The sequence below is a fragment of the Pyxicephalus adspersus genome, chromosome Z, assembly GCF_032062135.1.
Source record: "Pyxicephalus adspersus chromosome Z, UCB_Pads_2.0, whole genome shotgun sequence".
Lineage (NCBI taxonomy): Eukaryota > Metazoa > Chordata > Amphibia > Anura > Pyxicephalidae > Pyxicephalus > Pyxicephalus adspersus.
Window position 1 is genome coordinate 80,514,607 of NC_092871.1, and position 13,529 is coordinate 80,528,135.

Genomic DNA, 13,529 nt, shown 5'->3' on the forward strand with positions numbered 1-13,529 from the left:
AATCCCACATTAGAGAGACACCCTGCATAGCTGCAGTGGGTGGATTAGGAAACTGAGGAAGCGATCTCAGTAGCACAACCCTGTGGAGAACTGAGAAGCCGAACGCTAAATTAATAATTAGTAGCTACAAGCGAAAAGAAAAAAACAAAACAAAGCTCCCGAAGCACTGCCAAAGTTATTAATAAACACGCCGAAAAACAACCACAGAGCTAAATGGGGGAAAAGGTAAAAAATAAGAACGGAATCCTAGTCTGCCAGTTAAATGGTAAGTGTAGAATGATCTATATAAGGAAATATCCTCCATTCAAGCAGAGTATCATCTTAAAGTGAAAAATACTAACCTGCCGCCACAAAAGCTGCTGCACGATGCTTGGCAATGGTTCCAGGGGAATGTACTGTAGGCTCTGGAGATTCCATCCTTAACATGGCACATAAGTCCAAATGGATCCCTCCGCTCCTCTTTCGCTGCATCTCTTTGTAGTTCTCTCCATTCGCTTCCATTTCACCTTAGAATCAAATTTAAGCTCCTGTGCTTTGCCTTCAAATCCCTACACAGGTATTGCCCCACTTACATTTCTGACATGGTTAAAAAATACTCCCCCTGCCGCTCTCTCCGCTCCTCCAATGACCTACTAATGACTTCCTCACTCATAACCTCATCACACGCACGGATACAAGACTTCTCTAGAGCTGCCCCAACTCTCTGGAATGGTCTTCCTCGTCCTATTCGGCTTGCTCCTACTTTCTGCTCATTTAAAAGAGCGCTCAAAACCCATTTTTTCAAACTTGCCTACCCATCTTCTTCTGTCAATTGAAACCATCACTACTTCCCACCACTACATATTTCCCATCCTATTGTGTGTGAAATTCCCTCACCTACTAGATTGTAAGCTCTTCGGGGCAGGGTCCTCTCCTCCTGTATCACTGTTTGTATTAGTCTGTCATTTGCAATCCCTATTTATTGTACAGCGCTGCGTAATATGTTGGCGCTATATAAATCCTGTTTATTAATAATAATAATAATAATAATAAAATGGATTTCAGTGCTCAACCCAGAATTTTTTTAAGCCAGGTGGGAAGAAATTGTAGGTGGGTGGCAGCACTTGTATTGTGACCAAACTCTTTAGTAACCACCCAAAAACAGCCGGGTGGGTGCTGAAAAGTCCTGGGTGGTGCACCCAGCTAAAAGGGCCTGGGGAGAACCCTGGATTTGTCTCTTTGATCAACTTAAAGGTTTACTAGGGGTGTATTTGGCACCCATGGAGGACCATTTTTTAACAAATATCCCTCCTTCCTCTATAGATAAAAATAATTTACACAGTAATACTTAAACCAACCAAAAATAAAAATAATAATTGCTAAAACATTAGAGACTGAAATTTTCCTTCATTGAACTCTAAATTTATCAATGTTTTCCCCACCCAGCTTAAAAAAAAGATTTCTGGGGAAAATATTGTATATGCTTAAAAAGTAAGACAGTCAATGTTTTTTAAATGTTTATGCTTACTTCCCCTATCCAAAGTAAGGGACATTTGGAATTTAGAGATAAAAATTTCAACTGCAAATTTTAGGTCAAATGGAGAAAAAAATGACCCAAACCCTGGTGGTCAGGGAGAAGAATTCCAATTTTTTTAAAATGACCACAGATGTACAAGGCATTCTTCTTCCCCAACTGACCACATATGTAAAGGGCATTCTTAGTTTAAATACCCAACAAATGTAGAGCATTCCCTGCTCGATGATCACCAAAGCAAGACGCATTCTTTCTCCTGCTAACCACCAAAGTATAGAGGAATATTCCTCCCACTGATCACTGATGTATAAAGCAATTTCCATCTATTGTATGGTCGGTAGGGGTGGGGGTCATACTTTTTACTAACGAGCAATATAAGGGCCATTCTTGTCCACTTTTTACCAATGTTAGGGCACTCTACTCCCACTGATCACCAACACTGCTCACTTTGTTGACGTGTTCAGAAGCATCACAGGGCAGATATAAAAGTCATACAATAATGAAGATCTTCTATTTTAGGACATCAGCTAATCCCAAACTTTACCCCACAAACTATCTGTTTTTACACAGCATCTGCTTTCTCATTTCTTGCCAAAGATGTAACTAAATCCGGAAGATATGGGCATTAAAAACACTGTGATCCGAGAAAAGCAGAAAATTTAAAATTTTTTAAGCTAGATTTGGAATTCTCAGTATTTCCCGAATCCCAGAAGAAGGCCAGGCAACATCACCCTTGCCAGGGCAATTCTGCTACAAACTGAGGTGCACGGTTAAAATTTTTAAAACATTTTTCCAATTTTTTATTGCTTTCATTTGTACTTTAACACAAAAGGTGGTAGGACTTTCTAAAAACAGACTCTGTGTTTTTTGGAGCAAAGTCTAAAACACATAGTCAATACCAGGTTCCCTTTTATTACATGTTACCAGCATAACAGCTCTCCTTTAAATTTTTACCCTTGAGCTGAGGTCACCCAAATGTCTCCATGTCAACCAGTGCCAAATAAATTCCCGGAAAACAGCCAACAGTTTCAGGAAAGCTGAGCTCCACAATCGCATTACAATTTTCAACAGGTTAGTCTGGACCAGCAACATATTTCTGTGACACACGAGTTTGAATAATCAAACAGACATTAGCCCTGAAGAACCAGTGGTAATAAGTATTTGTGGCTGTGAAATTAAACCGTACTTATATTCGTCACACGGGATATACTCCGGGTCAGCTGCTTTGTTTAACTCTTCCAAATCCCTAATCAAAGCTATGCAAACTACAATCTATGGTATAAAACAAGTAAAGGTATAAAGAAGAAGTCTGTACAGAAATGTATCTGTAATTATGAAGATTTACTGACAGACTGTTATAGCCTATAGGGCTGAGCTGCTTATTTGCAAACAGCTGCTTCCAAGGCCCCTGAGCAGGCCAAAGTGGGTGAAAGCTGCAACGCTAACCTGAGGTTTGACTTTTGGTAAACGTACGTGTCAGGCCTGGTACACAAAAGCCAATACTGAGCTTCACTGATCAATTGGAAGTCTCAAAAAAACTTGATTGTTCCTTCCATATCCCGCTGATTTTCCAATGCAAAGCAGAACTGAAGTTCCACTTGATCCATTTTGGTCAGACAGATCATCAAAAAAAGGACAGGTGACATCCCATATGGGAGTACCAGAATACCGAGCAGAAGATTGGCGGGTTTTCATAGACCGTTCCACTTGAAGTTTGAAATCTGTTTTACTACATCTGGCAATTGCTATGCATCAATTTCAAGTGGTCTCCCAACAAAACGTAAAGAAGTATAAAAGAAAATATCAAAATGGTTTTACAAAAGCTTTGCTATCATGAACACCAATGGTCCATATGTGTTGATTTAAAAATGGTGAACTTCCTACTTGGACAGCAAAGTGGATACACAAAGTACCCATGTTTCATCTGCTTGTGGGAAAGTAGAGCAAAGCAGGATCATTGGAAAAAAGTGACATGGCCTCCAAGGGAAAAAAAGAAAAAAGCTGCAGCGAACATCATTAACGAGCCACTGGTTGACAAAGAAAAAATAATTCTCCCTCCACTACACATAAAGTTGGGATTATTTAAGCAATTTGTTAGAGTTCCGAACAAGGACAGTGATTGCTTCAAATACATTTGTGAAATGACTTTAATAATTTTTGCAAGAAAATGTTTGTTGACCAGTATAATCAGATCCTTTGGTTGAAAGCAAAATTTGCTCATGTGTACTAGACCATCTCAACCAATCCTGTTTTAGATTTCATACCCTTGGAGAAAATAAAATGTAAACTTTCAAATGTGGGATTGGACACAATATGCTGACATTGCAGTAGGTGGCCATGACTATGAGGTCTCCTTTACTTATTTGGTTGGCAGCCGATGGCTATCAAGGGCTGTGAGGCTTTCAAGACCATTGACTGGAGATGGCTTTCTGATCATACCCCCAACCTGCCCTTCATAATAATTTTGTCTATTTCAGTATTCTCCCCATAACTTTTTTAGCTGGGAGGTAGCGGGTGGTATTGTGACCCAACTTTTCAGTTACCACCTAAAAACAGCCGGATGGTTACTGAAATTGCCTGGGGCTGCACCCCGCAAAAAAGACTGGGGAGAACCCGTATTTTATCCTCTAATATGCTCTGATATACAATCTAGAAACACAACAACTTTCTTTTTATATAACACTCAATAAACAGTTTCTGGACAAAGGGTATGGTTCTTTCTTTGGTACTACGTCTAACTTGAAGATTTTGGTGTCCCATTTCACCCTTGTGTGCTCCATTTCTTACTGTTGTAATATAAAATAAAAGAGAACCCAGCAGGATGCTAATACAAAGGTTACAGCTGGTGTTCACACCCAGGAACATCAGCACAGAAATTAATATGTTGTCTCCTAACATGCTCTCCAGCATCAACCCAAATCTGAATCCAGTTTTGTGTTGGCTAAATCTTGAATTTTTCCATTTTTGGTAATTGTAACCCAGTGAATTGGTCAAAGATAGTTATAATCAACCAGTGTAACCTTGCCATTGGGCGATCAGTCATCATCTAATGACCAAACTGGGTCATGGACACCTTGTTCAGATCCAAATTACAACTGAAATATTGATTGGATCCTTGGTTTAGAGCAAAATTTGTAGGTGTAGCCTATGTACTAGGCCATAGGAAGGCAACCCTGTTTTACATTTCATACTCTTGGAAAAGACGAAATGATGTGCCAATTTAAAGAAAAAAGTCTAATGTGAATTGAAAAGTGGTCAAAAGAGAGCTTCAATTGCTCAGCGGAAACTGGCCATTGGACCATCTGTGGGTTATGTGCGATTGTCATTGTCATCTGCTGATCAAGATGGTCATGGAAACAATGTTCAGATCCGAATTATTAACCCAATGGGTTGGACTTTAGGGCAAACCTGGTGAGTACAAGGAATAAAACCCTCATCATTCTTATAAAAAAAAGGGACATCAATACTTCAGATGCCCAACATTAGGTATTTTGTCACTACAAAGTAAACTAAAAGCCCAATAAATTTGTAGCAGGATCAGAAGCTAAGTACTTTGCAATGTTCTATTTAACAGACCAAAAGGAGGCAAAAAAATGGAAGTTTACTGTAAAGGTTAGCAAACACATAAAAATATTTTTCCTAACTGCTACCTATCGTTGCCTAAGAGCTTTCATATGAAGAAGGTATTTTTGCTGCCACATGGACACTTCATATTATAAATCACCAGAAGGTCTTAGCCAACTGCACTTGTGTTCAAGAGAGCAAAGGGTTTGAAGTGGTGATAACAAAACTACATTTCAAAGAACGTGTTGCCAAAAGAAAAAGAAAAAAACTGTTTTCTGAATGGAATTTGCCCTTGGTGGAACATGATGTACTAACCTTGAACCAGTGTACAGGACAACATGTATCTGGAATCATCGAGCCCTGGGGAGAAGCACTAATGCAAGCCAAGCATGAACTAAACCCAAGTTGTTCCTAAAGTAAATCCAACAGTTGTAACTATCTATGGAAGTTTCTCAACCAGAGGTTGCTAGGGGTTCCTTGAGCAATGAGCAATTTGAACTTCTCAGGTTAAATTGACACCAATGATTTTTTTGGCTATCTGTAAGGGTAACATAATCTTCCCACTGGCCAGCACTGTAAGAGGCATTGTTCCTACTGACCAATATGCTAATATACTGTGTTCTGTGGATATAGAAATGATAAAAAGGGTCCCCTGAAGACCTGAAAGTTATTTCAAGGTTTCCCCCATGTTAAAAAAAGGTAAAAATGTAGGTAGAAATGCTGCAGTGGGACAATAAACGGCAAATTTAGTGCTCTAAGTTGTTGTTGCTATAAGTATCCAGTAACTCCGATAATTTTGTCAGCTTTCTTCCGCCTCCCTTTACTTTGTTCCAACCCTCTAATCCGCACACTATTAGTATGTGCCATTTTTCTCATCATCTTTAAATTGTGCCCCAACTATCCAGTGCCCCTGTATTGTGACCCAACTTTTCAGTAACCACCCAAAAATAGCCGATTGGTTACTAAAAAGCCTGGGTGGTATGCCCAACCAAAAGGGTCTAGGGAGAATACTGGGGAGGAAAAGTGTTGCACCCCCATACAAACATGTACACATAAAAATTCCCAAATGCTCTCAGTTGAATAGGAGAAGTTCAGTGCATGGGTGAGCCTGAGGTACAATGCTGAGGTTTATCACAAGTCTGAAATAGACTCAATCTGTTCTTCATTTTTTTCTGTTTAGACTTTGAATAGACAGAAACAACCCCAAATTTTAAAACAACAGGAGAAAACTAACTAAACAGGAAAAGCAAGGATACAAAACCATCTATAAGTGAGATGACGGATATCTCTATGGTTATCTAGTTAGGCACATCAGATGATTATCATCAACAAATGGTTGTGTTAATCTCGAGTGAGAATCTGACATGTGTACAGCATTTGCTGAAGTCATTCACAGATATGTCAGGACAGATCCATGAATGACTTATGGGAATGAATGCTTTATATGTCAAGGGAGGAGAGCACAGCGAGGTGCCGTTCTTTCTCCCCCTCCCCTCCTTATATAACAGAATGGTGCTGTGTGTACAGCATTCGTTCATTCATCTGTCATTGTCGTTATCTCATGAAAGAATGTGTACACGACCAACGAAGTTTAAGCAAAGTACGCTTTGATTACTTGTGCCATTGACAAAAAAAGCACCACAAAGCAGCAAAAAATGTAATGTGCGTTACCGCAGTGCCATGGTGTTGCATGATCCCTAGGTGAGCTTGTTGCTTTTATCTGCCTGGGCAAATGACAGGTTCACTTTTCCTAGCTATGGACTAGAAGCTTCACATAGTTTGCAGTTTGAATGTGTGCTTGTACGGGCAAGTCTGTATTTTTTTTTGAGCATTTACATTTTTGTTACGTGAAAACATTCTAAGAACACATCTGCACGAGACTGTTGACTTTATGAGCTACCAAAGTATCTGCGATTGTGTGCAGACCGTTTTTACACACTTTGGTAAACTCTAAAAGCCGTGTCACATGGGCGAGTTATGCCAGACAGACTTATGGAATACCTCGCTGGCCCTAACGCTGCAGAACCTCAATAGCTAAAAAAAGAGAGAGACTCCATAGGACCTAAATATCATAGAGATCCTGATGCTTGCACCAAATCAACATCATCAAGATTGCTCATATCAAGCACAGCTTTATTTATTCTACTATGAACACTTAACATATTCTTTCATAAGTATTAATAAAAGATCTTTATGGACTATGTACTTTTAATTATGCTTGTAACTATTTTCTATCTTCATTTTATCTTATTTGTCATTGACCCTAGCTGGTATTTACTAACCCATCCAAGGTCTCACTGTTGTGATAAAAAAAAATGCCTGTTGCTTTTATATTTTCTTGCAGCTTCACTGTTGCTACAAATGTGTCTAACCTGTTGGGCCCCTTCAGATCAATGCGGTATCATAAATGACAGCAAGTCATGCCATTTTGTTTAGTCAAGGTGTGATTAATGCAGAATGGCATACTAATGCACCGTAATAGATCTATACAGCAAACCCCAACACACATGCTGTGCAATGCACAAAAAAGCCTGCAGATAAGGATATGGTCCATAAACATATCTGCAGCAAATCAGCATCTGTAGGAAGTGCTCAACCCAGGAATTTTTTTGAGCCGGGTGGGAAGAAATTTTAGGCGGGTGGCAGCCCCTGTATTGTGACCCAACTCTTCAGTAGCCACATAAAAACAGCCGGGTGGTTACTGAAAAGTGCCGGGTGGTGCACCCAGCTAAAAGGGGCTGGGGAGAACACTGTGTAGGGCCTTCACTGGGGCCAACATATTCCCCCATCTGTTTTGGGTTCAGTCTGTTTAGCCATTTGATTTGCTGTCCCGGGATGCCATGACTTTTCTAGTTGGGTGCACATTTATTGGTGGAGAATCTTCCACATCCATGTGACGTTAATGGTAATTGATTAACCGCCAGAGAGTGTTTGGTGTAAAAGCACATCTACTGCTGTACAAATGAACCCCAATAACTTAGTCCCCATCAAGATTGTCAGTGCTTCCCGGGCTCCTCCAACCTCTGCTTTCAGGGGTGTGGGGGGCAGAATGGAACATACCTGGTGCCTCTACTAAAAAAACAATTATTGTTACGGAGTATTTATTTAGCGCCAACATATTACTCAGCGCTGTACAAAGTCCATAGTCATGTCACTAGCTGTCCCTCAAAAGAGCTCACAATCTAATGTTCCTACCAAAAGCATGTGTCTTTATTACAGTCTAAGTTTAATTTTGTTGGGGGGGGGGGAAGCCAAATAACGTAACTGCATGTTTTTAGAATGTGGGAGGAAACTGGAGTACCTAGAGGAAAGCCGCACAAACACGGGGAGAACCTGCAAACTCCATGCAGATAATGTCCTGGCCGAGATCTAAACCTGGGCCCCGGCGCTGCAAAGGCCAGAGTGCTAACCACTGAGCCACTGAATTACACTGGATAAAGCCTGGAAATCCCTTAGCATCTCCTTTGCTCTGCTTGCCTACGAAACATAACTGGATAGTGACAAACTCACCTGCACCATCAAGGGCATCCACCATGCTTACCTGAAACCCAAAGAACTGACTACTATTCTTCTCTGTCCCTTCCTGACATGGAACCCCCCCCCCCCCCCAAACACTCACCCTCTTATTCCCTCCCTTGGTTTTATGTATGTTCCCCAATGTATACCGGTATTTGGCTCAATGCTATTATGATTCAACTAATATATGTTGCATTGTTTTTCTAAACTATTACGATACGTATGTTATTTTTGCACTAACCCCGTTCCCCTGTGCCAAATAATATTATTATTATTTTTTTTAAACAGGATTTATATAGTGCCAACATATTAGGCAGCGCTGTACATTAAAATTTTGTTGAATAAAAAATGTTTAAATTAAAAAAAATGACAGTATGTTCAACTTTCTTTATAAAAAAAAAAGCAAGATGTGTATGGCATTAAATCTACTTTAATGCAATGCAACATAACATGCAATATCCTGCAGGCTAATGTGCATGTGTGGAAACTCTATGCCGAGGTCTGAGGCGGCCCCTAATGTGTATATAAACCTGAACATAATTTGTGCACATAACCCAAACATAATTTTCCTTCATTTGCTTCTTCATGGTTTTTTAATACACCATTTAAAGCCCTTTGATAATGAAAAACAAAGTTGAGAAAGTTGATCCGGACATTACTTTGTGAGCTCAGAACTTCCTGTGCTGTCTGCAGGCTTGGATTCTGCTGGCTGCGTCCATCATTGTTTGCCTCCAGCACTGCAGATTCCATGACAGTTTATCAGCAGAGCTTGGGGTCTTGAATGTAAATGTTTTGAGAAACCGTTAAATTGTTGAGTTTATTTCTGCTTAAAAGCCCAACTGAACTTTCTAACTGAAGGGCTAATCAGCTAAACAAATTCCAGGGACAGTTGTACAAAATATGTTACAAAAATAAGTTTAGCCTGAGTAGAAAAGCTTGTTTCCTGTCAGCAGCTACAGAGAAGGTCCCTTGGAAAGCAGTGTCCTCTCTGCAAAAGGTCCACCAAAGCTCCCAATTAGCAGAGAGCATTGATTTCTTTCATTTTAAACCTCTGCAGACAGACCACTGTTTCTGCATAGAGAGCAAAAGCCTTATTTTGTTGCTGCTTGCCGGGGAGTGATTTCTATATTCTGTAGGTTTCTGCTTTAGTAAAAAAAACTAAGCCAGCTAGTGACAAGGTCACTTTAAAGGGACTCACTCAATTTGCAGAACAAAGTCTCTTAAAAACTTTCACCTTGGCCCAGTGACTTTTATCCTCTATGTGCTCCCCGACACTTCATCAGAGCTGGGGGTTCAAACCTTGGTTCTGACTTAATAAAGCTCCCTAAGGAGAAGATAGACTATCATGAGGAAACCTGGAAAACATTTGACAACTAATAACAAATGTTTTTTTTTTAAGGAATCTACTCCAGGTTTGAGGGATCACTCAGATTCACCCATGATAGTTTATCTTCTCCAGCCTTGGAGAGCTTTAATAAATCAGGCCCACTGTGTTGGCTGCAAGTCTGATGATATCAGAGCTTACACTGGAATGATGATGCCATTCCCCTCCTCATCAAATGCCAGCAATTTGGCTAAACTCCTGCATAACAGTAAGTCATCTACTCCCACATACCTTATTATTCAGATCAACTAATTTAAAGCCAACATACACATTATGTGTTACAGCCTGATTGTTCAATCTCTTTTAGATGTATCAAAACCAAGAGTCGATTTTTAAAAAGCCATTAAATTGGATTCGGAATGTCGATGTGCTATACACTTTCAGATGTGTTGGATGTCTGCTCCCCCTTTACGCTTGGTGGTTTCTTCCACTGTCCTTTGTAGCAATGTAGGGGGTGGTGGAAAAAACCAAACCGCGTTGTATGGGGGGTGTGAAAGGCACCAGCATCCAACACTCCTAGTAGTAACATTTTTTAGCAAATATGGCTCTTCCATGCAGAAGTTCAGCCATGCAATTACAAGGAAAAACAAAATGTCAATATTTTAAAAAATAGGGTAATGGGAATGCATTTAGCAGTTTTGCAGGAATTCTTCTTAACTATGTCAAGTAACTAACCCTCCACACTCAACATTATTGGTATTAATGGGGTCAATAAAGCTAGTTATGGCAGATGCATTCTGCTTAAATCTGCCGACAACATAAAATATGGTTTCCAGAAGCTTTAAAAAGGACGCTTACCACCTCCCAAAGACAGAGCCATAAACTGAAGCCTTCTATGAAAGCAACCATGGTGAGACAGACGAAATATAGGGGAAGATGCTGCTATAGGTACCTACTCAGTTCTGCTGTTTGGTAGGTCCATTCTCTTCTAATGACTGGTCTGTATCACCATGGATGATTGTAAAGGGTTCCTTAGACTTTACATAATGAAGAGCTTACAATCAGCAAACAGTTCCTCTGCATGGGAGAATAGAAAGAGTCCAACGCTTTCCATGTGAATGATGATGAAGGGTCAGTCCACCGAAAAGCGATATGGTTATAATAGCTTGAGTCTTCTGAAATGTGGAAGTCCTTGGCTTTCTATGTCCAAATAACCACTGACTATGTACCTAAACGTTTTGGATGCTATTGATCATCTTTGCCTATTCCAGTTCTCTTATGATTATTAAATAAATAAACCAAAAGAAAGCGTGGAAGACCCTCAAAATGATCACAGTGGATGTAAAAAGTCAAATATTTCTAGAACAAAAATATAAAAACCTACAAATAATAACCCAGAGGTTGATGCACGGCCATGCAAAAGAAAATGAAGATCCATAACACCAACCGATGTGAAGTTCAGAACTTTTAAAGGTGTCCATGGTCTTGGAATTGGGCACTGTTGTATCTTTTAAACATCACATCAGTTGGAGTTATGAAACTTCCGTTATTTTCTGATTTCATACTGAACCTTAGGTAAGAGCAAACAAACTGAAATATCAGGTTTGCTGGCCTTTTAGGTAGATATTTAGTACCTGTTTCACATTCCTCCCCCTTCTCCCCATCATCTCACCTTGTGACCTCCATAGAAGGCGATCTCTTCAGAATTGGTGACAACTCTGGAGTGCATATACCTCAGCTCTCCTTTCCTTCTGGCTTCTTCTGCCACCAATTTCCCAAACTTTGGTGAGCAACTTCTTAGCACCTTGGCTGTAATGACCACTACAAGTCCAGCAATGGTGGACGGCCAGCCAGTGTTGGCTCCTTTGGATTTGGCTGTGCTCAGCAACGTGTACGTGGTTACTATAACATCCAGCACAGGTTTGGTCAGGTTGGAATACAGATGGGCCACGGAATTGGCGAAGGCCACTACATCCTCAGTCAGAGACTGGTCGGGGTTCCTCAGCCGCCCGTCCATGTTGCTGACCCTGTAATAAGTCTGATTGCCAAAGTACATCTTATAAGCGTGTGCCACCAAACGGCTGCGGAAAGCCAGGCTGAGCTGACCCTCCAGGTAACGAATAGCGCTGTTGATGAAAGTTGCCGGCAAGGCGATGAGCAGCCATTTCAGCAGCTGGAACACGAAGCTGGCGGGCCTCTTTTTCACGATACAGCGGGTCAGGCGACCGTCCAACTTGGCCACGTACACCGACAGGAACGTCCTTGAGATGAGGGCGGCCGAGTGCAACACCAGCAGCCCGAATTCCTTGCATGCCAACTTTGGAAACAGCAGCCGGAGAAGGCGGGCGAGTCTTCGGAAAAAGATCCGGTTGACCCCGGTCCTCTCGTAGGGCGCGTTGGGTTTCCCTTCTCCCTGACTGCCGTGGAGTCCATTAGAACCTTTATGCTTGTGCGGTTGGAGTAACAAATGCCTGAGCACCGGGTACAGGCGGCGGGCTCCGTAAGTGGCCAAAGCCAAGGCGGCCACTCGTTTGAGAACGGCGGCACGGGTGACAGGGGACGGGCACACCTGAATCATGGCTGTAGCTTTATGTAAAGACACAAATGGACGTTTCCCTGGCCGAATTCACCTGCTTTACAGATCGGGAAGTTACCGATTTGTATATCTACACATATTTTGCAAGAAAAACTTTAAAAATGCAAATCTGTGACAGGCTTATATTCCAACTATCATAATTTAAAGCTTCTCCTTATGGCCACTCATACTACTCCTAGGGATGTATGATAAAAACAACATCAGCATCACTCAACTTCACTGTAACACAGGGAAACCCACACATGGCCATGAGCCAGCACCACCCATACATGCCAATGTGGCCCTTGTTTATAGTTAGGGTGAGCTGTGTGACTATAGCTACAGAGGTGCACACAAACCGTGCGTCGCTAGGTTACCTGTCCCCTGCCGCCCTCTGCTTACCACCGGGAAGTACCCGGATGCTGGCAGTCAGGTGTCACTTCCCGTCTCTGTCCCCTCAGTCACTGTCGCCGTCACTTTACACTACTGGTAACAGTAACTCGGAGCCGGCGAAAAACTCCGCCCCAAGGCAGAATGACAGCTGGACAGGCGGAGAGGAGGAGTTGGGAGGGGCAGAGAAAAAAAAAAGACTAATAAGGAAGAGTTGGGCGGGGCCTCCGCGTTCTTTCATATAAGCGTTTGCCAGTCAAAATGGCACCTGTTGGGCTTCACAGGCTCCACCCACTATGTAGAAATCAACAAAGACAGCTCACCAAAACTTTATAAAAAGTAAAGATTCGGACAATAGCTACAGGTGACGTCATGATTTAGTCAACTATGAGGAGGATGTGAACATAGTTGTCAGAACTAGGCCAAACTGTACAGTTACTCGTTAAATAAAATTAAAAACATTAATAAATAAAATGTTAAAAAATAATTATTAAACAAAAAAAAAAAAACATGCTTATGAGGGTTAAGGTATATACTCTAACCCAGGGGTGCCCACACTTTGGCTTGCAAGCTACTTCTAAAATGGCCAAGTCAAAATGATCTATTAACAATAAAAACTTCTCCTGTGCGCGGTAGAGTTTATTTTG

At 41.2% G+C, this 13,529-nt stretch overlaps 1 protein-coding gene across 1 annotated transcript in view; it reads right to left on the reverse strand.

Annotated features, from left to right (window-relative positions):
* ABCD1 (ATP binding cassette subfamily D member 1) overlaps window positions 1-12,966 on the reverse strand; it is a 59,610-nt gene extending 46,644 nt beyond the window's left edge. Inside the window, exon 1 of the mRNA XM_072430885.1 lies at window positions 11,590-12,966. Coding sequence (XP_072286986.1) covers window positions 11,590-12,495 — 906 coding nt within the window. The 5' untranslated portion in view covers window positions 12,496-12,966. The remainder of the gene's footprint in view (window positions 1-11,589) is intronic.
* Between the last annotated feature and the right edge of the window lie 563 nt (window positions 12,967-13,529).